This window comes from Panthera uncia (assembly GCF_023721935.1).
Source record: "Panthera uncia isolate 11264 chromosome C1 unlocalized genomic scaffold, Puncia_PCG_1.0 HiC_scaffold_3, whole genome shotgun sequence".
Classification (NCBI taxonomy): Eukaryota; Metazoa; Chordata; class Mammalia; order Carnivora; family Felidae; genus Panthera; species Panthera uncia.
In genome coordinates this window covers 13,057,299-13,084,402 of record NW_026057584.1, presented here as the reverse complement: position 1 = coordinate 13,084,402, position 27,104 = coordinate 13,057,299, and the positions used below count along the sequence as shown (strand labels likewise).

The window sequence follows — 27,104 nt, the reverse complement described above, 5'->3', positions numbered from 1 at the left end:
TCAGAGCCTGGAGCCTGCTTTGGATGCTGTGTCTCCCTCTTTCTCTGCCCCTCCCCCGCTCATGTTCTGTCTCTCTCTGTCTCTCAATAATAAATAAAGATTTAAAAAATTAAAAAAAAAATAAACATTTAAAACCTTTTTCTCTTAGTGAGGTATTTAGAACTATCCCAATATCACATGATATTTTAACTGCATCTCTTTAATTATCATTACCCTATTTTATTCTGTGAGGCAAGCTTATCAGTAGAACTAAGTTTCTAGTACAACTGAAGGTTTCTGGAGAACGAACAGAGGTTGGCAATTCTTTTCTCCATCCCTGCCTCCCTCCCTCTTTTCCTTCCTTCCTTCCTTCACCTCCTGCTCCCTTCCTGTCTCCCTTTCTCCTCTCTCTCTCTCTCTCTCTCTCTCTCTCTCTCCATCCCATATTTGGTAATGGTACCTCTTTTGTTGCTGTTTGCTTTGTTTTCCCCACGATGCCAATCAGGTCAAAGTAGAGATGATTTTGGTGAAGCGGAGATCTCGGGTGCTGTCCATCTGACCTCAGTCATGTGTCAAAAGACAGTCTGTGAGTCACTGTCACGGACTTGTTGGCTTTTTCATCCACCACCAAGATTTCCTTCAAGAGAAGCAATTGCCCCTTAAATGCACTATGCGGCATTTTCTTTTCCTCTAGAATACTATTTTGAGAACATCAGGAGGCCGGGGTGCTAGGATGGCTCGCAATAAGTGTCAGGGTTTCTGGTTATAAACACGTTATACCTGCTTTCCCATCACACTTCAGGCCGAAGTGTGACGTTTGTGCCAATGGACACGTGTCTTCCGCAGTCTAGCGTTTCAATGTGCGCTCGGCCGCTCGCTAGACGCGCGCGCGTCCGTGACCTTGCCCTCCCGGCTCCCTTCACCTTCACGGATTTGGCTCTGCTTTCTTTTACAGCATAGGTGGCGAAGTGGGGCGGGGCCACGAAGGCACTTACGCGGGCAAACATTTCCGCATGGGATTCATGACGATGCCCGCTCCTCAGGACAGACTTCCCCATCCCTGCTCCAGCGGCTTTTCCGTGAGGTCCCAGTCCCTGCACTCGGTCGGGGGCACCGAGGACGACAGCAGCTGTGGCTCCCGCAGGCAGCCGCCCCCCAAGCCCAAGCGGGACCCCAGCACCAAGCTGAGCACGTCGTCCGAGACGGTCAACAGCACGGCGCCCGGCAAGAGCGGCAAGGCCGCCGAGCGGCCCGAAGGTAACACCTGGGCCCACTCCCCTGGGGACAGGCCAGGACGCGTCCGGGCAGCACGCTGACGAGCATGTGCCTGCCCATTCCTCCCCCCCCCCCTTCCCCCCCACCCCGGGTCTCCCAGTCCTGCTCCCGTGTCCCTGAAGTCCCAGAAAGGAGGCATGGAGACCAGGAGGCCACTTAGTAAGGTGTTGACAAGTGACACCCGGCAAGATGTATTTATGTTATCCCAAAGGGAAGGCGGTGTGCGTGTGTGTTTTGTCGTCCCCTAAAGCCTCGCATCGTTAGGAACTTGTTTTGCCTGGAAGATACCTAAAGTTTGTATGTTCTTGCTTTGATTAGTATTCCTCGTATAATTACAGAAGTATGATATGATTATTAGGGGAACATTGCAAGGCAGAAAAATACACAGAGGGCAAATGGTAACCCTTCTTAGAAATAATGATTTTGGAGGCGCTGGGGTGGCTCAGTCTGTTGAGCTTCTGCCTCTTGATTTCGGCTCAGGTCCCGATCCCAGGACGCAGCCCGCATGGGGCCCGCTCAAGATTCTCTTTTTTCCTCTGCTTCCCTTCCCCGCTTGAGCACCCTCTCTCGCGCGCTCAAATAACTTAAGACAAAGAAGAAGAAATAATGATTTTGTACATTTTGACGCACTGCCTTCCAGTGAATATGAATTTATGCACGCACATGTGTTTGTAGGAAACGCTCACTCACACATGCTGTGTATATATTTCGGTGTCTGCTTCGATCTTTACCTCTAAAGTCTACCTGAGCCTCTGTTTTTCCTCGGCTGTGAAATGCACAAATCTCCCTCCGCCTCCTTGCTGGTCTGTGAGTGTGAATTAGGTCAGGTTAACCATAGATCTCACCAGATCTTTAGCAAGTTTCCGCCTTCCTGAGTTTTTCTTGAGAGTCGGCAGGAGGCAGAGCAGTCTCCAGTGCGCGTGGATACAAACCCATCCAGAGTGTTGGGATACAAGCCCACCCAGAGTGTTGTGTGTAGTTGTGGAAAAGGCTTCCAGGTTCCCAGGGCCGCCCACGACCAGCTTGAGAGCACGGCTCTGCCGGGCCCCTTAGTGTTTCTCTTGTCTGGTTTGTCCTTGACGTCCTCTACAGCAGGCTTCCCCGGCCCCCAGGGTACCAGGTTCTGCAGTGGTTTGCAGCTGCCGGTGGAAGCTGGGTGGCCCTCTCCTCAACTGGGAAAGTATCTTTTGTCACATGGGCTCCCCAGTCCTTCACGAACGTTCCCTCACCTTCTGGTCTACCTCCTTCCACAGACACTCAAGTTTAGCCCACGAGATGGGGCGTCCGTGAGGCACGTCACACCCCCTCCGTCCCCCTCTTCTCCTTTCCCTCCCATTGGTGTCCAAGTGCCTATTTGGCCAAAAACAAAAGCTTCAGTGCATACTGAAGAGTACAAATCAATGCCCAGAGGTGGAGCTCATCCACGCACTCTACAAGGAAAATCCGCCTTTGGGCTCGGTGTTTCCTACTACACGTATGTGCAAAAGCATGACTATGTGCATGTGTCTGAGAGAACCTGGGTGAATGACATGTACGTGAATGCAGATTTACGAAGTCGAAACCATGATGCGTACAGTTTTGTACTTGATTGTTCACTTATTCTCTTGTGACTATTTTCCATGGCGTTCAGTTTAAGAAACACCATTTCGAAGAAGAGAGGTGTACATCACAGTACTTTCTTTAATCAGTCCCCTTGAGAAATGCTTAGGCTGGTCCAGCTTGTTTTGCTGTAATGAATGCCACTGACATGTGACTGCACGCGCTGGTGTTGGTCTGTTCGTGCAACTCTCCTCCTTGTTCCTCTGCTGCCTTAAGAGGAGATTAGAAAGTAGACCCCTTTTTCTCCTGATCCAAAGGCATCGGTATGTCCTTCAGCTCGTAACACACTGATGCTTATAGAAACTAGTCAGGTGTTTCATTTACTTGTTAATTAATATGCTGAAGGGCCCTGGAGATCTGCTTTGGTAAGTTTTAAATCTTGTGCTTAGGTTTTCTCCGATGTTGATATGCAATGTCTTTCATTTCTCTTTATTTTCCGTGATCTTATTTCCATAACTCATCCGTCTCCCACCTCTCGTGCCAAAACACTACGTAGTCAACGATGCTAGATTGTTTATAAAAGTAGTTTACTGATTTAGAGCGGCAATATCTGAGTGTTGAGGCTCATCTAGAAATATTGAGGAATCAAAGGGAATAAAAAAAAGAACCCCCTGAAGGGGAGGGGAAAGATGAAACAGAGGAAGAAAGTAGTCAGTCAGGAGGGCGTGATCAAGCCATGAAATGTTGCTGGTAACATCCCTGGAAGCAGTGTGAAATGCATGCCTCAGCATAGCCACCGCCCCCCCCCCCCCAGCTCAGGAGAGGGTGACCTTGGGTCTTGAAAGCGAACGCATGTAGAAATACATGATGGTTGTCCCACAGAAGAAACATTTGAGTGGTGATTCAGTTGTCTTAAAAGTACAACCGATTGCCAGTCCTTTAAGATGCTTTAGGTACCTAATTCCTGAGGTAGAGCCACTCTTAACTCTTTCAGATCCCCTCACCATCTAAAGATCTAGGGTTTCAAATAGCTACGTATCAAACAGAAGAGAGTAGCTGTATTATGTGTTTTTCTGAGGGTAGAAGAGGAGAGAGTAGCTAAGTCACAGCAGCATGAAGATTTAAGTTAGATGTGGAAAACTACATCTAGCATGAGACTTGATCGGCATGGAGACTTGATGAGCATTGATCGGCATGAGCTTCTTAAACTGGAGGTCCAAGTTCCACACCTCTCCTCAAAAGGAGTAATAAGGGCGGATTGAGGAATCTTCAGCTGTAGCACTTCTTTGTGGATGTTCGGTGGACCAGATGGGTTACTAGGATCCAGCGCAGGAAAGGTCAGCTTCTCCAGAAGAGTGATTCTCAATGCCAATTTCACCTCTTCAGAACACTTCATAAAAGGCAATCGCAAAATTGGATGCATTCGAATCTCCTCTCGCAAGTTTTGACTTCATTAACAAGAAAGAATCAGGGCTCGGTTCAGAGATGGGGAAAAAAAAAATCTCGGGTCCGAAAGCACGCGTGAGTATGTGTACACACAAAGCCAAAATCATATAAATATGTAGATTGTTCTTTTATGAATTCGCAGTTCTTTATAACCGGGAGTTAACTGGAGCTCATTACAGAGCATATGTTTTCTTTACAAATTTTTCTAGCTCTCACAGTTACAACGAAGATGAAAAGTGACTTCTGTGAATCTTAGTCTGTCTTTTCTTTTTACATTAAATGTCAGCAAAATCAAAATATTGATTCAGTGGCATTAGAATGATTTCCATGGTAACCGGCTTCTATTTGAGTAGGGGATTATGACTTCCCTGGGGATAAACGTAAAAAAGAAGTGGACTTTGTGGCGAAACAGCTTTTCAGAGTGGGAAAAAATAGCTTAACGATGAGCACACACAAAAATTACACACCGAGAAAGTACAATTTAATTTTTTTAAACTTGTAATTCTATCACGCTGAAAATAAATATTTGTGACTGTATGTTAGGGTCTTCTACGATAGTAACACCTTTAAAAAAATACACAGTGGAGAAGAAATACTGGCCACAAGTATGCGATAAATATTTTAATTGCTCTTTTTTTTTTTTTATTGCTTCGGTGCGGTATCTACTTGGTTTTAGGGATAGATTAGATTACATCAAGGGAGCTAATTGGAAAGGAGGAGAGGCCCTACCAGCTGTGTCTCATGTATGATCCAGAAGAAGCATGTATAAGCTCACATTCTTTGCCCCCTGCTGCTCAGGTACACATTCGTTCAGTTCCTCCATAGCGTCATAATTTGAGACACTACGTGGGGCAGGCAGAGACTATACCTAGGACCAACAGGCAAACATTGACTTTGGGCAAGTGATCCAATGAACCTGTTTTGTTACCTTTAAAATGAGTATAGAGAACTGAACATTGATGGTGACTGTCTCCCTCACAGCCTTATGACAACCCACTGGACTAATGCCCATGATGGTGCATCGTAGGAAGAAATTGCTACACAGCTAGAAGTTAATACTGTTTTAAGACATACTTACTGACTATCAATAGGCCTGAATAACATAAAATTTGAGTTTGGTTCAACACATGTATTAAAGACAAATAGGAGAGGAAAAGGAAGCCCCCTCCCTGCCCCCACTCTACACGTTGGGCTGAACATTTTGTATACAACAGCCCAAATAACAGGGGAGTAGTATCCAGGTGTAATCATCTTTTCATGGTATCATGACATTAGTATAATATTTAGTATAATGGGGGAAACGTTTCTTTAAACTTGAAATACTTCTACATGTTGGAGTCCTTTAAAAAAACAAACTAAGAATGCTTTTTTTTTTTTTTTAATTGAGGGATAATTGACATGTAACATAGCAGTTTTAGGTGTATAACACGACGATTCAATATTTGTGTATATTGCAAAATGACCCACGCAATAAGTCTAGTTAACATCTGTCACCACAAAGAGTTACGGTTTTTTCTCTTACGTTGAGAATGGTAAAAAAACATTTTGTGAAATGTTTATTTATTTTGAGAGAGAGAGAGAGTGAGACACAGGGTCTGAGCAGGGGAGGTGCACAGAGAGAGAGGGAGACACAGAATCCGAAGCAGGCTCCAGGCTCTGAGTGGTTAGCACAGAGCCCACAGGGCTCACACTCAGACCCAGAGATTGTGACCTGAGCCAAAGTCAGACACTCAACCGGCTGAGCCACCCAGGCACCCTTCGGGTTATTGGGTTATTTTTCATTCTTAATTTATAATATTCGTTTGTGATTGTCCCTTTACAAAACAATGAGAAGATATTTTTTTGGAATTGGGGTCGTTTTCCTGGCTTCTGATTTTACCTCTTATAGAGATGTTTAGTGGAGTCATATCTGTGAGTCAAAAATTAGAGTATCTGCAGAGATACTTGAATCATGACTGTCCTTAAAAACTTGAAATGTGGGAGTGCCTGGGTGGCTCAGTCGGTTAAGCACCTGACTTCATTCAGCTCAGGTCATGATCTCCCCATTAGTGAGTTGGAGCCCTGCATGGGGCCCTGTGCTGACAGCTCAGAGTCTGACCTGCTTCAGATTCTGTGTCTCCCTCTCTCTCTGCTCCTCCCCTGCTCATTCTCTCTCTCTCTCTGTGTCTCTCTCTCTCTCTCTCAAATAAATTTAAAAAAAGAAAACTTAAAAAAAAAACAAAAACAAAAACAAAAAACTCGATATGTGTAGTCAAGCCAGCACCAAAGGCTAAATTCACTGTAAAGTCACTGCCTTAAAAAAAAACAAAAAACAAAACAAAACAAAAAAAAAAACGAATTCCTTTTTCAAGTTACCAAATGAAGAAAGTTACATTTCACGATGCTGGTTTTCGTGCTTCCGTTTATTCAGCCAGTACTGCGAGCACCTCCCTGTTGGAGTGGGGATCCAGAGGCGAATGGAACAAGTGGTCTGTTCCCTCATGTCCCCTTGTAACCAGTTTTGTTCCCAGCTTGGCAACTCAGCCTTCCGCTGTCACATCACAGAGCAAGCACTGACTTAAACTCCTTTCTAGAAACCAGAAAATCTGGCATGAGAGCCATGGGGGCTTCCTCTATGTAATTAGTTGTTTAGCTCCGAAAGGAGCAGTTTAACACATTTTAATAAAGTGCTTGTTCCTACAAAGAATACTTGCTGTTCTTTCCTTGTTCAAGGCTGACAATGGAAAGGTGCCCAAATCTGATTTTCCACCGAGAAAGCTTCAAAAGCGACCCGAGGGCATTTAAGGAGAGAGGAGGAGAAGGTTGAGTGCTTATTATCTTGGGAGAACTTTCGGGTTTCAGAATTCTGGTTTAGGGGCGTAAATCAGCACCACTCAGGGCCAGCCATATACTTGTTTTTGCTCAGTTATAGACCTCAGACGTTTATAAGGTACTCTGACAAAAATTTGAAGACTATTCCGTTTACATGTTAAAGAAATAGGGTCTTTAAAGGCAAACAGGCATTGGTTTCACATCAGTGCTGGCAGCATTTAACCCTCTCTCTCAGCCTTGGTTTCCTCACCTGTAAAATGGGAATAACAATAGTGATCTTGTGTGGTAGGCAGAATGGTATCCAAGAGGGTGTCCAAGGGTCCACACTCCCTGGCATACTCACCCTGTGTATTCCCTGGAACTAACATACCATTGGTGGCTTGAAGATAGACGAGGTCATGTGGCAAGGAATATCAGTGGCCTCTAAGAATTGAAGGTAGTCTCCAGCTAAAAGCCCGCAAGGAAACGAGGACCTTGGTTCTGTCACTGCAACGGACCGAATTCTGCCAACACCGAAAGTGATCTTGGAAGTGGATTTGTCCCCGGCCTCCCCAGACAAGGATACAGGTGGGCTTCCGTGTTGATTTCAGCCTGTGGGACCCTGAGGAGGGAGCCCAGCCTCCCGGGTTCTGGCTGTGCCCAGACTTCTGAGCTAAGGAACCGTGTGAGCTAAGATGAGGCTATTGATTCTTAAGCTACTGTGTTTGTGATCACTTGTTGTCACAGTGGTAAGTAATCCATCTTACCGAGTTGCTAGGCAGAAAACCTGAGGTAAGGCACATTAGCAAAATGGAGGATGTGGCCCTTCCTCTCAGCACTGGGCTGTTTTCGCAGGGAGTGAAGGGGGGTTCAGACAGTGCCAGTGGCTTTCCAGACTTCCCAGGCCAGACCTTGAAAGTAAACGAGATGACAGAACCTCAGGAAACACTGACATACCAGGTAGGGCTCTTGAGTATCTGCTCAGCTTTTTCTGAATTTGCTTGGATCTTTTCCTGAGAGGGTCCTTCCTTTCTCACCCACAGGTTTTGTTCTTTCAAAGGGCTCAGCAGTGGCTTTTCGGGTGGCTTCTTTGAACCACTCATTTTGATGGCTGCAGCTTGCCCGCTTAGGGCCTTTTCCACATGACAAGTGGCACTTGTGCTTCACAGTGTGTGCCTAACGAGCGCTCGAGACCCCATGTAGCCCGGCACTAATAAAACACAATGAAAGGGGGAAAGCGAGCTCTCAAAATCTTCATAGTTCCGGCATTGGCGAGTGTTCTGGTGTGAATTCTTGTTTGTTTTATGGGATGCGATGTGGGAGATTGTCATCAGAGTCCCACGTTCCTGGATTCCTCTTTCCAGGTTGACGGAATCAGAAGCTGCTAGGTTTCCTAGTGTTAAAGCCATCTGTCGAGCCAGGCTCTGCTCAGATGGAGACAGGGTTATACATCCACGGCGTGTGTGATCTTTCTCCAAACGTGCCCCGAGGCCCATGAATGAAGCAGTTTGCAAATCAATCATCACGTAACGCATCTCTCTCTCTCTCAGTCTTTGCCAAAGAGCTACCTTGCCTCCAGTGGTCTCACCCAACATCCTTCTATTAAGAATCTGGATTTGGCCTCAATTACCTCAGTGTCTCAGATTCATAAGAGGATTTTTGTCCATGTTGTCGACACAGATGGATTTTTCCCTGAGAGACCAATAAGCTCAAAGTTTCTGAGTGTGGTGATCGGGACATTCATTTTGAGGGTGTTCACTTGCAACAAATTGGCACAAACTTACTGACTTAAAACAACATACCTTTATTCTCTTACAGTTTGTATGAGTCAGGAGTCTCCTCAGGGTCTCCCAAGGCTGCAATCCAGGTGCCAGCTGGAGCTGGGGTCTCATCTGTGGCTCAGAGTCCTTTCCATGGTCACGTAGTTGTTGGCAGAATTGATTTTCTTCAGGTTGAAGGACACACAATCGCTTACTTCTTCTAGGACGGGAGTGGGGTGGGGGGGGAAGAGAGGGAGGAAGAGGGCGACTCTCTCACTTTTATTCTTTCCCTTCAGGGAAGGCCTAGATCTTCTTTTGAATAGCTCATCTAGGATAATCTCCCTTTTGATGAATGGCATCCACTGATTAGGAACCTTAATTACAATGGAAAATCCCTTCACCTTTTCCCATATACTGTTAACTTAATCAATGGAGTTAAAAAAACAAAAGAAAGCGAAACAAAACAAAACAAAACAAAACAAAAAACATTGTATTCACACTCCTGCTTGCACTCAAGGAGAGAGAATTACGTAGGATGTAAGTCACAGAGGGAAGGGGACTTTGGAACAGCCTAGAATTGTGGTTGCCTACTCAGAAAGATACAAAAGAGAATATGTACACATAGCCTTGTTAGAAACCATCCAGCCATCTGGTTGAATACTTCAGAAGTCAGTGTGTGGAAAATTAATTAGCAATGCGAGCAGTAAACAATAATTCACCAGAATAGTACAAATATCATAACATAATCAAAATAATTGGTAAATAAATAAGACATAACTCCCCTCTTCATTTCTCTGTCTTTCCTTTATCCCATATCAGAGAAGCCACTCCTGCTGCAAAATGCCTGGATTGTTTTGCTGAGTTGAAAGTGGAAAAAATCTCATTTCTTTTGGCTTCAGTCTTACTTGAAAGGCCTGATAAAATACACTCCTCAGTCCCATAGTCTCCATGCTAAAGGACTTCTAGCACATAATGATCCGAGTAAAATAATGACACCAAAATGGTGCAAATATTTAAAATTGTGGTGTGTATAAATGTCAGTCTATTTGATCTTTGCTGCTGATTTTCCTCATTGGCGAACTCTCTTGTTGACCCACTGGGCTAGTTTCACCCAGCACGAGTCACTGTCTCGCGAGTCACTGTCTCGCGAGTCACTGTCCCCTAAAACACCATATGGAGGTAGGTCAGGTAATACACAGTATCCTTGATATGCCAGCGGTGCTCTCCAACATTTTCGACTGTAGTTTTCCCTAGAACCTCAGGACTGTAGGGATTAGTGGTGTTAATTTAAGCTATTTACCTTCTTGTCTTCTGCCTACCTGTTGAATAGCATTTTGATGACAAATAAAGATGAGACTGTGCGTTCCCAAGTTATGCAACTTCTGAATTAAAACAGTTTCATCAATTTCCATTTATGGGTACATGGACATACAAAATCATGCATCCACCAAGGAAGTGGAGAGAACTAGACATAACCCACATTGCAACTTGCCCCATGGTCTCTGTTTTTGTCTAGTCTTGAGCTTGGGTAGGTATTTGTCTCTTCTTTGCAATTATACGAAAGCATTAAGGAGTAATGTAGTCAGTTATTAAATTACTAATTACTAAGATTTTGTCAGACAAATGGAAGAAAGGGGTTTATAGATTGCTTTCCTTAAATAACATCTGCCTCTTTTATTTCCTCCCTGCTCTGCAATGTTCTCACTTCTTCTGTATTTCTTTAGACTTCAGCCTGGCCCCTAAGGCCTGAGAGTACCATCACTTCAGAGTCTCCTTGCACTTACATAAGCATATTCCCTGGACATTAACCCAGCTCATTACCCCAGTCAGTGTCTTTTGGAGAGTGTTTCCGATAAAAACATTTCCTTCCATTTGATTACATACAGCATTTGATATTTTACCAAACAGCTATTATATATATAATTAAATTTAATGTTTAATATTAAATTTAATATTAAAATAATTATAAATTTATAGTAATTGTGCACATATGTATATGTATAGACAGATATATATGTGTATATATATCTATATCTATACATATCTACATATATGTGTGTATATATATATATATAATTTTAGGAAAATGGTGTGTTATTTATCTCAACATTCTCCATCTCATGGATAAAACAAAAATGGGAAGGAATCTTTAGTCCAGTAGTGGGTGGGCTTCCTCCAAAGCATGGTGGAAATGGGATTAGCTCATTTCAGACTAATCTAACCTTGACTACTAATCTAACCCACTTCCAACCTTGACCCTATGACCTCTTCAAGCCACCATCTTGTATGTCTCCTTGTTCAGTTGGTTTCTCAAAGGCCTTCTGCAAGTGCCTGCTCCACTGAGCCAACTCTTATTTGTTCCAGATGCATAACTCATTAACCGTCTCCACCCTCACCGTGCCACTGAATCCAGTCTTGGTTCCCATCTCAGTGGCTTCCTCCTGTGCCTATCCTTTGTTATTTCTCTTCAGCATTTTAGACATTGGTAACTCCCATGTTGGTAACCCTGCTGCTCCATTGTTCATGCACCACCCTCTACTGGTTTTCTTCCTGACTTCTCTCTGAATCTCCTTTGATGGTGTCTCTTGTTCTGCCTGATTCTTAAATGATGATGTCTCCAGATTTTGCCCTTGGCTCTTATCTTCTACCATGATAGATAGTTGTTGAATAAATAAGTGATGAATCCACATACTCTCCAAATGTCTGACTGAATCTCTGGACCCACTTCTATCTATAGACATCACAGATTCTTCAAACTCATCAGGCCCACAACGAACCAGCCAATTCCTCCGTGTTTCCTCTCTCGATGTCGAGGTCAGAATGTAAGAGACTTATCAGATTTCTTTCCTTACCTTACCCTGGCCATCTAACCCATTATCAAGTGTGGCCAGGTTCTGTCCCTCAGATGTCCCACGTCTGGCTCTCTCCATCATTTATGCTTTTACTCTCCCATCTCAGACCACCGTCATTTCTCACCTGGACAGCTGCCTGGCCTGCAGTTTCTTCTTCTCAAACCTACCCTCTTTACTACTGCCAGAGAGGACTTTTCTCATTTGCATATCCAGTCATATCATTATCCAGCTCCTGACTTCTCTGGGCCATTTGTTACCTACTTCCTCATTTACCCGATGAAAGCACATAACATGATATGGTCTTCATCATCTTACTCCTGCCCGGCTCCAGAGCCACATCTCCTACCATGCATGCCCCTCGTAGAGGTTCCAAACTACATGATTTTCTCTGAACAAGCCAAACTTGTTCCTGATCCCGGGCCCTTCTGTGCATGTGAAATTTCTTCTGTCTGGAATGCCTTTTCCAAGTTAGTCTCCGTAACAAGTTTCCACTCATCCAAGACCCCAGAGCAACTGCTACCCACGCTGTCCACCCATCACTCAATCCCAGCTTGGTTTACAATAGAGTCACCATTCTGAATGCAATACAGTGCAATACAGTGAGGTTTCATTAGGTTTGTGAGGCCTTATATTTTCTCCACTGTTTTACATTTCTAAATCTTGGTAGGCACAGAAATTAATTATGGATAGTGTCAAAGAATACTGTTTACAAGCTGTAATGTGTTATTGGCACTGTAGACCTTTTAAGTTTATCCTCACTTTATAAGTCAAAGAAGGTTCAACCTGTGCCATTCAGATAAGGTATAAGAAACAAGTTTCTCAGTTGAGATGCTCTAAATAGAGACATGAGATTTCTTCCTCTTCAGTGACTTTGGAAGTCAGTTTTCGTCTTCCCTATTCTCATATATTTTGGGGTTTCCCCTCACCATTTCTGTTGTAGTCTTAAAGACCAGGCTTATCTTACAAATTATTTCTGTTTTTCCATTATAAAGGCATTCAGCTTCCGAGTGGTTCCTCACTCTACCTTCAAGAAGCGTGTGTAAAGCCATTTTTTAAGGCAGAGTGACTTCAAGTGTGCATAAATCTTGCCTTTAATTGACCTTGGTGAAACATCCACTTATTGAAGAAAGAGTGCTTTGGTTTTATGGCTGTGTGTCTGTACTGAGAGTTTCTATATTATGTATTGCTTTCTGTGATTTTTCTTGATAAGTGGGAGGGCAGTGATTTAAGACAAGCTTTTCAAATTTCTTTCTTGCCACAATATGTATTAAATTAAGTTGATTACATGGAGCAGAACATGGGAACACATCACCCTTTGGAAACCTCTGCTTTCTGACAACTTCATCGAACGAGAACAGCTAAAAACTATGAAGAATTAAAAGAGAGAGAGCTTACTGGAGCTAAACTCCTTCTAGCACTGAGGCTTGTGAATTTTACAGAATGGCAGTTGCATGTTTATTTGTCTGTTTTTAACTTAGTATACATTTGTTTGTAGGTCTTGTTTTCACACCCCCATAGCATGTTAGAAACAATGAATAATCAGGGGGAAAAGAACAACAAGGATCGTTTTACCTAATACTAAGAAGAGAGAAACAAAATTCAAAGAATTTGTAGAGTTTATGTCAAGTCCGAGAGCATCACCTGCTCAAAATGCCTTGACTACTCTCCCCCTGTATTACTTTCAGTGTTAGTAGTGATGCCCCTGAGGTTGTCATCAGTCAACAAATGTTTTTTATATTTTTTAATTTTTTTTAACATTTATTCATTTTTTGAGAGAGAGAGACAGAGCGTGAGGGGGGAGAGGCAGAGAGAGAGGGAGACACAGAATCCAAAGCAAGCTCCAGGCTCTGAACTGACAACACAGAGCCTGACGCGGGGCTCGAACTCACGGACCGTGAGATCGTGACCTGAGCCGAAGTCGGACGCTTAACTGACTGAGCCACCCAAGCATCCCAGTCAACAAATATTTATTAAGTATCTGCTATGTGCTTGGCACATATGAAATGTCCCCTAAAGGACATTACAACCCAGGGAGGGCCACTGACATTTAAACAGGTAGTCATAATGCAATGGGATCAGTGTTCTGGTCGGCGAAGTACGGGATCTGTTGTGAGCATAGATCAAGGGCACCCACTTCAAACTAGAAGAGGTAGACACAGCTTTTCAGAGAAAGTATCTTCAACTGCTGAAAATAAAGATGCAGTATATTTTAATTTAATTTAATTTAATTTTTAAGTAAACACTGCATCCAACGTGGGGTTTGAACTCATGACCCAGAGATCAAGAGTCACATATTCTATCAACCGAGCCAGCCAGGTGCCCGGAAATGCAATACATTTTACAAATATTCCATGTAGAAATGCTTAAAATGAAAAAGTGTACTGCTTCTGAGTGAGAATGTTCTTATATCTCTGGAAAATGTGGCTAACCAAGCTGATTTATATTCCCGTAGTTCCAAATAACCAAAGTTCTTCTCTCCACGTATAATCTTTATTTGAGGAGTTTAGATGTCTATTGTATCTCATAGAGCCTTTCATCTTTATGAGATACAAAGGACTGGGTTATCTTTCAAATAAAGCTAAGAGTACACAGAGATGAACTTCACAGAGATGAACTGGGGATACTCACTTCCATAGAGGAAATCAACCTTGTATCCATATGTTAAACAGCAATGAGAAATTAAAATTAGATGTTGCCTGTTGTTACCTATTTCAATTGTATTTTTTCCCCTAACTATGTCTGGGTATATTGGCCATGATTATTTACTGGATATATAAACTTTGGAAAAGAAAAGGATATATATATATACATACTATTTCTATCTATCTCAAGGCTATATAGATCTATTCTTCAGATGTTTTGCTCTCTCTTATATCCTTAATCAGAAGTCAGGTGTCAGTGACAGTGAATATCTTTGTTTTAACAACATGTGCACACAGCTTGACAGTGAACACAAGCAAATTAAATATAAAACCAATTGCCACATTCAAAAAATAACAGAAGAAGGAGTTACTGGTTTAATTAACATGGTTAGATGCATTTGAGATGCTGGGACCACATTCTTCTGTGGTATCTTAAGGACGATACCTATAGCAATAAACAACTTCTATAATCTGTAATCTAGGACAAGTGGAAGGATTGGCACCTCTCTCAGTCCCCAAAGGATACAGAAATTCTGACATGTTAAGTTCCCCTCATATGGGACGGTATATTCAGAAAGGCAGCTGCTTGTGATCTGTTGATTATTCCTTCAACAAATATTTACTGACCATCTACTATGTGCCACTTACTGTTCTAGGAGTTTGAGATACATCCATGAACAACCTTTGGAAAAAGGTGCATACCTTTGAGGTATTTCAATTCTAGTAAGAATAAGCAGTTCATAAACTATAGACATAATAAACCCATAAACTGGCAAGGATGCTGGAAGGTTATAAATGTTATGGAAGAAAGAAAAATCCGGAGCAAGACCAAGGGGTCCAAAAGGCAGGCACACTTGAGTAGAGAGAGAAGAAAAGACTTCATCCTGATCTTTGAGTTAAGATAGTGATTTAGTCTAGACCCAATCAGGAGAAACCATATGGTAATTTGAATAAGGAGCATATACTGTAAAGAGTCATTTAACAGAATATTAAATTAATAGGAGATCAACTAGTAAGAGGGAAAGCAAACTGCAGAGAAAGCAGGAACATATGAAGATCAGCCCCTACTCCTAGGATTGAGATAGTGCCCTCCAGCCAGAGCTGAGTTCCAGGCCTTGCTGGGAGGTGCAGTTGTGAATTATTGGATGGCAGAAACATTCCTGTGGAACAGTGCTCTTGCTGGAAATCCACCTTCTGGAACTTGCCAGAGAACCTCCCTCTAGGGTGGGGGAAAAACCGTGCAGAGAAGTTTCTCATCAGAACTACTCCATCACAAGAGCCTCTGGGGTGGGGAGAGTTGCTGTAGGCAGCTGATGGCTTTTGGGTGTTTCCGGAGCCCAGGATAGAGAAGCTGTGTGCTCTATAGGAGCTGGACATAGGGAAGCCACTTGCACGGCAGGAACTTGGCTGGTGAGCTGTTGGAACCAGGAAGCAAGATCTCACTTTGCTGCAGTGTTTTTCCAGCATCTTCTACTGACAAAGCTTAACATTGTGCCAGCTGGCCCAGGAGAAGATATTTAAAGAGCCTAGATCTCCTGTCAGAAGCAGGAAGAGGATGAGTTTAGAAGTGAGAGACAATCAATTGATAACTTGCAAAGACAGTAAGGAGATGGGGACGTGCGCTCGGTGGATGTCTTCAGGGAGAATGTTCCAAATAGAGAAGACAGTCGCTGCAAAGACCCAAAGGCAGGAAATACATAGGTAGGAGGTCAGTGTGGGGGGAACATTGTGGATGAAAAAGACAAGGCCAAGGGGCACTTGGATGACTCAGTAGGTAAAGCACGCAATTCTTGATCTTGGGGTGACGAGTTCAAGCCCCACATTGGGTGTAGAGCTTACTTAAAAAAAAAAAAAAGGCAGGACCAAGAAAGAGGTCAGAGAGGAAAAAGAAGGTGAGACCCTTCAGGACCTGGGCCATCCTAGGACTTGGCACCCAAGGGAGCCAGTCAAAGGGTGGAGTGGAAGAGTGGCATGATGTCTGAAAAGAATCATTGTAGTGGCTGCAGTGAGGACAGACTCATAGGGGTCAGATATAGAATCAGATCAGTTAGGAGACTTTTGCAGTAATCCAGGTGAGACGTGACGGTGGCTCAGAGCAAGGTAGGAGCTGTGGAATTGATGAGAAGTTGAAAAGTGTTACCTTTTTATTTGGAGCAGTTACTCATAGTCCCGCCCCATTCCTTCCTTACCAGGGATATAGCTCTAGCTCCAGATACAGGCCTAGACATTGGCATTGACATAGGTATAGATACTTAGGTGTAGATATATAGACGTGTTTAGGATATACAGGTCCTATCTGTAAGAAAAGAATCCCAGAGCTCTGTGTAGATGAAAGCTCATTAAATGTATGCTGTTGATTACATTTACATATTTTTCTTGCAATCTGGAAGGTTGTGAGTCAAGAATGAGTTGCAGCAAAAGATCTATAGGTGTTTAAATTATAAACATAGCAGTCACAGCTTTTCATCATTAAATAAATGCAAAAGGTTGTATTTAACTTTTCATGTTTACCAAACACAAATCTAGTTTAGAACATTATCTGAAAGCAGAGACACTTTCTATGCAGACCCCAGGCCGTCTCCAGCTGGCCCTGTTGGCTTACTCAGCCTCCCTTCTTCTGCTCAGCCCAGGCTCTGCCCACAGCTTGGAGCTCAGTGTTCCCTCCTGCCCTCCAAATGCACTCGCTCCCTGCCCCTTGGCATTCTCGTAGACTTAGCTATGTTCAAATGCTGGCCTACTTCCCCCCTGGCCCCTGGAAAATTTATCACATTCTTCATATTCTTTAAGTTTCCATTTTAATCCCAGTCCAGAATTATATTAGTTTCAGGTGTACCATATAGCGATTCAACACATCCATACATTCTTCACATTCTTGCTTCAAACCTTCATGAGTGAACTTACCCAGCTCCTCCCAGGACTGTATTTTTCCAGAACAAAGTATTCTTTTCTATGTGCTCCCTTCTGTACTCTTATTGCCACGCTTGGCATTGCTGGGTTTTTTTTTTTTTTTCCCCTACAAGACTGTCTTCTCCTTTAAGCTCCTTTAAGCTTCAATTCTTGAAGGTCTTAGTCTTTCTAATCTCCCTACCGAATTTCCCGAAATATGCTATGTTTAATAAATATATATCAAAGCTGAACTTTATGTATTTGGAAATGAAGTTACAGAGATTAATGTTAAATCTACTAATTAGAAAAACATTATCTAATAATCGTTGAGATCATTCTTGCCAATTATTTTTCACCCGTATGTACCAACTTGTGTCTATTACCGTGAATTTCTTACTCCACTGGAGTATTTATTGAACTGGGGAGAAATTATTTGCGATAGTCAATCTTACCTGTGGCATTTCCTACCCCTACAGGTACAATGAAATCCATACCGTATTAATACTTTAAAATACTTCAAAAAGTTTTCATATGAAGCACGATAATTTTCTTTTAAACCTTGCACTTCCAGAGACTATCACGTTAGACAGAGGACAACTACTCATGATTCTTAATCTTCTAGCATGTTCTGGGTGAAGTATGATATATGAACTATGCATGTACTTTTATTAAGATTCATGTTGTCACCAAATATAAGTGCTTAAAATAAAAAAAGATCTGTGTATTAAGCAATGCACCTAACTGTTTAATTACATAATGCTCATGTGTCTCTGAGAGTAGGAGGTTTACTGGGGTTGTCAAGTTTCCTACCACTCTAAAATTATGCTAGATTGGAGCAAAACAAGAAGGCAGAGAAAAAGAAATGAAGTGGGATTTATAGCCACATAAATGAAACACTGAGGGGAGAATAATTCAAAGATATTTGATGAGAGAGGGACCAATCCAAATCCAAATCACCACTCAGGACCACAGCTTGACAGAAGTTCTACATTAGGAAAACATTTATCTCAAATCTGAGAACCCTTTATCTTAAGGGATACATAATTTGTGATCTAACTTGTATGGTTAACTTGAAGTAATAAGCCAAACAAGAAACTGAGCAGTTCCTGTAATGAGAGCAAAAGTTCTCAGAACTTGGCTATTTGAAATGTTTTCCTCTGTTTCCCAGAATGGCACTTGAATACTATCCCTTTGCGTGTAGACGTATTTTACCTATTCTCTATTACTACATTTTTTCCAGTTGTATTGTAATTATCCATTCACATCTGTTGTCAACTCTAAGCAGTGACAAGAATCATGTTAATCTAGTGTATGTTTGGTGGTAGTAAGTGTTCAATTAAATGTCTGTTGAAACAATAAGTAGTAGAATTAAGCATAACTCCTATGGTTTTAGATTGAGCAAGTGATTTATGATGGAGTTATCACTGAGATGGGGAAGATTAGGAAAGGGCTGAGTTTCAGATGAATGTGCTTAAGGTGCTTGTCAGATATTTAAGTGGAGGTAAACAGTATACAGGCGGATATAGTTCTCTAGAGAATTGGGCTAGAGCTATAAATTTGGCTGTCATTGTAATAGATATCATTTAGCCACTGAATTAGCTAGAATCACATTGGGAGAGAAAGCAGAAGAAAATCATAAGGTCTAGAAACAACCCACGTGCAACTCAGATTCAGTCAGGTGTGAGACGAGAGGCCAAGAAAGAAACCGGACAAAGTAACCAGTAAGCTAGGGGGAAGACAGGAGGTACTTTAAAAGCCAAGAGAAAAGAAGGTACCATGTGATATAGTGATAAATGGTGACAAGTCTTTGAGAACTTAACGTAGGTAGTGGGTGGAAGTCAGTCTGTTAGATCTGGCAATATAGAGGCCATTTGTGATCAGGACAAACACACACACACACACACACACACACAGACATACACACACACACACACACAATTGGGGAATGGTGGAAACAGGAGGCAGATTTGAAGGGGACTGAAAAGAAAATGGACTATGAGGAAGTGGAGAGAGAGGGCAGATGTAATTTTTGAAAGGCTGGCCATGGAAAGAAGCAGCCAAATGGGGTTATAGCCAGAAGAGATAAGGGGTCAGAGTAAGACAGCTACATCCATACTTGTATAAACTATGGGAGGAACAAGAACAAGGAAGGATGGTGATGAGAAGGATTCGAAAGAGAGGGAGAGGAGATGACCAATGGAGGGAAGTCCCCATCAAATGACAAAGGCCTCTGACAGGATGAAGGTTTCTTCTTCTTCTGTGTTTGACTGAACACAGTAAGTAGCCCTGTTCCATACAGTGTAGCTGAGGCCACTTACGCTATTGTTTCCGGCTGGAAGCTTGGCTAGAAGGTGGTCTTTCAACCTCTAGCAGCTCTCTTCATATGGGTTCTCACCATTCGGTAGTGTCCATTTATGCATGGCAACCACTTTCCAAGAGCAACCATTTCTAAGAGAACACACCTGATATTCAAGTATTTATCAAACATTTGCATCCATCATTCTTGTTAATATTCCTGTTGGCCAAGCAAGTCACATGGTCAAAGCCAGAGTCGAGGTGGGAGAGACTATTCAAGGTTTTGCATGCTAGAGTTAAAGTTCATTGGGGGGCCACTAAAGTAACCATCACAGGTTGCTTCTGTTTTCTGTTTTCTTTAGAAATTTTTTTTAATGTTTATTATTTTTTATTTAAAAAACATTTTTTAATGTGTATTTATTATTGAGAGACAGAGAGAGACAGAGCATGAGCATGGGAGGGGCGGAGAGAGGAGACACAGAATTCGGAAGCAGGCTCCAGGCTCTGAGCTGTCAGCCCAGTGCCCGACGTGGGGCTCGAACCCACGAACCGTGAGATCATGACCTGAGCTGAAGTCGACGCTTAACCTACTGAGCCACCGAGGAGCCCCTTTAATGTTTATTTTTGAGAGAAAGAGAGAGACAGCGTGAGTGGGGAGAAGGGCGGGGGGGGGGACACAAAATCTGAAGCAGGCTCCAGCTTCTGAGCTGTCAGCTCAGAGGCTGACACGGGGCTCAAACTTGTGAACCGTGAGATCCTGACCTGGGCCGAAGTCGGACACTTAACCGACTGAGTTATCCAGGCACCAGCTTCTGTTGTCTTAGTGCTTTGCTATGCCTTAAATGTTAGTCGGAAAAGACATACAGAAAGCAAGACTATCATTATGGGAATTGGAAATACATAATAGTATTTTGGGTAGGGTTGAATGCCTGTATGAGCTGTGTTTATGAATGTAATAGCAAATAACATCAATCTGTTATTGTGGATTTCTGTGATATTCTTCAGCAGCTCTCCCAGGCACAAAGGCAGCAGACAGATTGGCAAGATCATTTACAAATGTTTGACTCTGGGAGAAAGTATGTAGATAGCAGAAAAGTGTCAATGTATACAATACCTATCCTCTTGTCTTTTATGGACTTTCTTGTTCTTTTCCTTTAGGAATTACTGGTGCATCGCAATCAATTTAGATATTTGGTATATTCAAGTCAATATGTTAAGCTCTCAGAAGTTCAAAAATAAAAGCTATCAGATGCTATCATTGGCATCGACACATTTATTTTAATAGTTGAAAATTTTATGAAATAGTTGAAGCCCTTTTTTCCATCACATAGGCCTTTGTTCCTTTCCTACTTTTCATTCATTACACATACAGTTTTGCTCCATTTGCCCTTTTCAATGAAGGATAGATTGTCCAAAATGCCCTCACATGTTCAAACTTTACTTGGCTCTTATATTAGTCACTGTCCAGTCACAGATATAGAAATTACAGTTGCTATTTAAACACAGAGTATTTCATATAAGGAACTGATTCAACAGATATGGAAGCATTGAAAAGGCAAAAAGAGGATGCAGATAATAACCCAGAAATAGAAATTGCAGGAAGTGACGACTGTCTTTTGGGAGCCAACGGAAGAGGTTTTTAAACCCCAGAAGCCTGGAGGAAGAGCCCTAAGTACAAGTCATCTAAAGTTCCGAGGAGAAAGAACTGCCTTTGAGACAAGATGAAGCTAGCTCTAGAATTGCTAGAAAAATCTGGAGACTGCAATCAAATGCCATCCCAATAGTGAACAACAAGATGCAAAACAGGAAGAAATAAATCCCTTCTCCTTCCTTCAGTTGTTCAGTCTTCTTGTCTTGCCTCCTTTTGGAAGACTGTAACGGGGAGCACCTGGCAAAACATGAGCAAGGTTTGCGGAGACATTACCCCAGCACCACAGAGCTGACCAGGGAGGGTGGGATTCGAGCTGATTGATGGTGTCTCAATGACCAGCACAGTTGGCCTCCACCATTTTTGCCATCATCTCTTCAGTACCGTGACTGGGAGGGAAAACGATAAGCATAGCCCAGTGGATGGCGACTTATTATACCTTGATGCTTGGCCTTGGAAGTACTTTATTACATTGGCTTCAAAGAATACTTGGACATTTTTGGGAACCTAACCCTTATTTAAAAGGTTCCAGTAGCAAAACTGTGTGTATGCCTTCCATTTATGGCTTAATAACGAGGTGGACACTCGATCAAATTTTATCAAAGATTAAAAAAGCAAAAAAGTGTCTCCTAAACATGAAAAAGAACAAAACTTAGGCATTTAATGAACCTGTAACAGTCTGGCCCCTTGGTGTCCATTGCTAATCCTTTTTGGTACCAGAATTTTCATTTTTCAGTGGCAAGAAAAACAGTGAGCTATGCAAGACATATTGTTGTTTTGTTTTGTTTTTTCTTGTGTCCTCTTATGGGCTTGCTGTAAACTATTTGTATTACGGAAAAATTCCCAATCCATAAACATCTCTAGAACTGTCATTCAGAAAACATTTATCTTGATAACAGCTAATGCACAGATCATGGGAATTTTGAACAGCATTTGTGAGATAATCACAGCTTTCTCAATGTAGTTATGATAGCAGCTTACAGAAACTGCAAGTATTTTCCAGTTTCCCTTCACAATTTTTTATCTTTATTTTCTATACAAAGTATGTTAATGCTTTTGGAATGATTTTTAGAGGATAATTCGTAGACCGAAATAAGCATGTTCAAGCTTCCTCCCAGAAGGATTTGTGTTTTGACCAGCCATTTGGAAGGAGGTGGGAGCAGCCAAAATAAATATAGGATAGGTGGGAGGGGAAAAACAAGCATTTTGTTTCATTCGTTTTATAAATACATTTCCTGCACCTGAGTTGAGTTTTTATTTTATTTCTGTTTTCTTCTCTTTTCCAAATTATATGTAGGACATATATTTTATGTCCTTTTTCTTCCTTTATCTAAATGATATGTAGGGTCAAATTTTAGCTATTCAATGAGGAACCTTCTCTTCCCTTCCTTGGGCCTGGTCTTTTAGTGTCACCATCATAACCGAAGATTCTATGTTGTTAAAATCTTTTCATCGCAGTCTTAGGTTAATAACATCTTTGATCTTTAGGGGTTGTTAGAGTCCCCAGACTTAAGATTTATCCATCTGGTTAGCAAGAGTGACTGGTGTGACCAACAGGTCTGGTGTTGTGTGCCAGTGGTTCCACAATACGGAAGCACGCTTCATCCCATCCACATGGGACCGTTGCCACACAAACCACTTGAGCCTGAGTAGTCCCCTCCTCTTCCTCTGCCCAGTAATAACATCAGCCAAAATCATGTGGTGATAATATGAAGACAATGGGAACTCTAGAATTTCTAGAATCACTTGAGTGGTGGTGACGGGTACGAATGGAAGAGGTTGGTTGAGGGGGCTCCTTCCTTCCTCCATTTCCACTCATCTCAGGCAAGAATCAACTACATACAATGAACTTGTGCTTCCTCATCGCCCCTCCCAAATCCTGACACCACAGCCTGATATTCCTTACCCAGCTCTTTGTTTCTAGCAGCAGTTATTACCTTAAAAAATATTATATAACTTATTATATGGTCTTACTCCTGCCACTATATAAACTCTGTGAGAGTGGGGGATCTTTTCACTGATCTTTTTCTTATCAACTAGAACACATGAAGATTTCTTAAATTTATTCATAAGAATTTAAAATGTTACCACATTGAAAGCTAGCTTTTTTTTTTTTTAAAGTGAACATTCTTTTTTGGGGGAACATTCTCTTTTTTTAAGTTTATTTATTTATTTTGAGAGAAAGAGAGAATGTACAAGCAGGGGAGGAGTATAAAGACAGAAAGATTGAGAGGGGGAGGGAGAGAGAGAGAGAGAGAGAGAGAGAGAGAGAGAGAGAGAGAGAATGAATCCCAGGCAGGCTCCCAGCTGTCAGCACAGAGCCTGACACAGAGTTCGATCTCACAAACCACGAGATCATGACCTGAACCGAAATCAAGAGTCGGATACTTAACTGACTGAGCCAACCAGGCGTCCTGAAGAGCATTCTCTTAAGCAAACATAAACCCTTTGTGATCCTTAAATAATCCTGTGGAGATAATTTCATAACTTTGTAATATATACAATTTTGTTACATGTCAAACATATTGCATAGGCTAATGGGTGCAGCTTCAAATTAAATTTTAGTAGTTAAGAAAATAGAAATTCTGCTCTTGCTCATGTAACAGTCCAGGTGGGGGTGTTTATGGTCTGCCGTGGCCTCTCCCTATGTGATTTATCAAACTTCTTCGATGTTATGACTTTCTCTTTTGTGGGTTTCCTCAGCCATCAGCATCCAGCTGGCTGAAGGGGAAAGATATGGCTTCCTAATCATGTTGGCCTTGAAGAGACACACATCACTTCTATTGATTCCATTCCCTTGATCAGAACTGTCATATGGCTTCTGCCCATCGTTATGCAGTCTTTAGTTGGACAGCCACTTTCTAGGCACGGTTCTCTACTCTGCCAGGGGAAGGATAAATGGTGATGAGTTGTTAACTATCTTTGCTGCATTTTGTGACCAAGCTCTCCTGTAGCAAGCATTCTCATCAGGTTTTACTGTTATAATAATGCCTACTAACTAGAATATAACGTTTGACATCATTATCACTGGCAGTGTTCAGCTTTAGAACAGCCCCAGCAGAACTTGGGATGGTGCTTTTCTCTTAAGCATGATTGACAGAGGCCAAGTCAACCACGCATGTCTAAATCCTCTTCATAGACATAAAATATATGAGATCCGCACTAGTTTCATTGGCCAATGCAAGTTACATGGTCAAGCTCAACAAAATGAGGAAGACAGTTCCCCCCATGGCATATATGGGGTTCTGAGAGTGTGAATATCTGATGATATGTAAAATCTCCCACAGGCTTACATTGAATAGATTCAGACATAGAACTGCAATTCAATATGGCATCTCAAATGGTTCCACCTGAGAATATAGGAGCCACTGAAACGAGAGAGGCTCAGATATTAAGAGGCCGTAGTGAAAGAGAGCCCATTTTGAAATACCAGTCTCCGGACTCAACTTCCTATTTTCCTTTCTTTATTTTATGCCCATTTCCTGGGCAAAGCTGTTTGATCGCTAACATGCAGCAATCCCAACTTTTCTTCCATCAAACTCTGCCTTAGTGCTCCAATCTTGTTGACTAGTTTCTGTGCTTTCCATACCACCAAAGTTATGCTCCTTTCAGGGTCTTGGATAGTGTTATTATCTGCATGTAGAATGTCATCTGTAATCCTTCCTTCTCTCCATTGAAGATTTATGAAATGTCACCCTTTTGTGAAGATTTCTTGATCTTCTGGGCATTAGCTGTCTTTTTTCTTTCGTCTATCCATCCCATCATCCATCCATCCATTATTCCATTTATCTATCTGCCCATCATTTCAACAATTATTTAATGGTTGCCTAGTAAATATCAAGCATTTTACAAAATGGATATTTAGCATGAATAAGATAGATAAAATCTGCAATTAAATAGAGCTTTATATTTTAGTGTAGAACCTAGATATATGAACCAAAATATAAAAACGATTGCAGATATTGTGAAAAAATAAAAACAGGGAAATATGATGGATGCTGATGAACTATGTTAAAATATGTAGTCATGGATGGCCTTCTCAGTATTTGAGCTGAGAACAAAATGACGAAAACAAAATAGCCCATGAATCTTTAGTCAAACGTATAATTCAAATCAGAGTCACCATACCAAAAGAACCTATAAAGCTTATCCTTTTTTCCCGTTATTCATTTATCATATTTATGTTTTTGGGTAAATACAAAAAAGACTAAGTACAATAGGCCAGGCTGATTGCCAGGACCTATAATTTGCTCAATTATTTTAAGATGAGGTGAAATTACATTGTTAGAAGGGTCTTTATTTTTCTAACAAAGCCACAATTGAGCAAAATGGTGGAATAATATTGCCTAATGCATTAGAGTACTAGATTAAAAGATTCAGGGAAAAATGAACAAGGGTTCTTGGAAATATGACTTCCTTATTTTGGTTTTCCTGCCCTGCCTATACTACTTTGGGTACTGACTGGTTTGATCTCACAACGTGACCCTCCATAGGGGAGTGGTCTGACTGTGGAGGAAACACTGACTTTGTCACATTGACTTTTAAGATATTTTGGTTTATATTAAGAACTAGCAATAGAGGTAAAAAAGTGAGGCTTGAGATTTCTACCCTTGGTGTCATATTCATTTCCTATCATTGATGTAACAACATGCCATAGATGTGGTGGTTAAAACACAAATTTATTTTCTGATAATTCTGTTGATAAGAGTGTCACTGGTCTGAGATCAACATATCGGCAGGGTTGTATTCCTTTCTGAGGCCTGTAAGGAAGAATCCCTTTCTTCGACTTTTCCAGCCTTTATAGACCACATACACTCCTTGGTTTATTACCCCCTTCTTCCATCTCCAATGCCAGAAATAGCTGGTCAGGTCCTCCCATGACATCTCTCTGTCCCTGCCTCTATTCTCACCTCCCTTCCTCTGACCACCGCCTGGGGACAGGTCCTCTGTTGTAAAGATTCATGAGATTGGATTAGACTCATCTGGATAATTCAGTCTAATCTCATCATCTCAAAGTCCTTAACCTTAATCACATATGCAAAGTCCCCTTTGCCTTGTAAGGTCAGATATTCATAGGTTCCAGACTTTAGCACATGGGCATCTTGGGGTCTGCCGTGATTCTTCCTACCATAGCTCCTCTTCAAATTTATGACTGAGGGAGCATTTGGGTGGCTCAGTCAGTTAAGTGCTCAACCCTTGATCTTGGCTCAGGTCATGATCTCACCGTTTGTGAGCTCAAGTCCCATATTGGACTCTGCACTGATAGCATGGAGCCTGCTGAGGATTCTCTCTCTCTCTCGCTCTCTCTGCCAATTTCCCACTTGCGTGCACAAGCACATGCCCTCTCTTTCTCTCTCTTTCTATCAAAATAAACACTAAAATCTTTTACATACATACATACATACATACATACATACATACATAACTGTGACCTCTATGAATGTGGGAAGCCTCTGGAGATAAAGTCATTCCCTAATGAGACTACCCTGATTCCTGGGAATGGGGAAGGAGAACAAAAATGTCATCGTAGCCCTGTGACACCACTCAGCTTCTGACTGAGAACTCAGCTCATCTGGGGGCTGAGTACTGTTTGCAATGTGTTACTGGAATGCCCCAGCCTGTTTGGTTTTTGCAACTGGAACTTGAGTCACTTTTTGAGGATGTTCTATGAGAACCTGGAAGGGTTGTTTTTATTATACTGGGAGGTGGAGGCCTCCTTTCCCCCCTCACTGTTGATGTTTTAGCATCATGTTCTGTCCTTTTGATGGATTCCAAAGTGTTCCTGGGAGGAAACTGTGCTGATAATTCTGATTTTAGCTCCTCTTGCTCTGGGGACTGATTTGGGCCTTGTCTTTGATATTTCACTTCTCTAATCATTACCCTGATTTTTTGAAATACGAGTGTCAGTAGAGAAAAGGCTTGCCAAGTCTGTTACTCATTTATCACTGAGAGGATGCTTTTAAGGAACGTCTTAAATGAAGGCATTGTACAA

The 27,104-nt window shown here is 41.9% G+C and overlaps 1 protein-coding gene across 1 annotated transcript in view; it reads left to right on the top strand.

Moving 5' to 3' along the window:
- Positions 1-946: 946 nt before the first annotated feature.
- NYAP2 (neuronal tyrosine-phosphorylated phosphoinositide-3-kinase adaptor 2) overlaps positions 947-27,104 on the top strand; it is a 64,490-nt gene continuing 38,332 nt past the window's right edge. Inside the window, exon 1 of the mRNA XM_049614485.1 lies at positions 947-1,236. Within this exon, the coding sequence (XP_049470442.1) occupies positions 993-1,236 (244 nt within the window). The 5' untranslated portion in view covers positions 947-992. The remainder of the gene's footprint in view (positions 1,237-27,104) is intronic.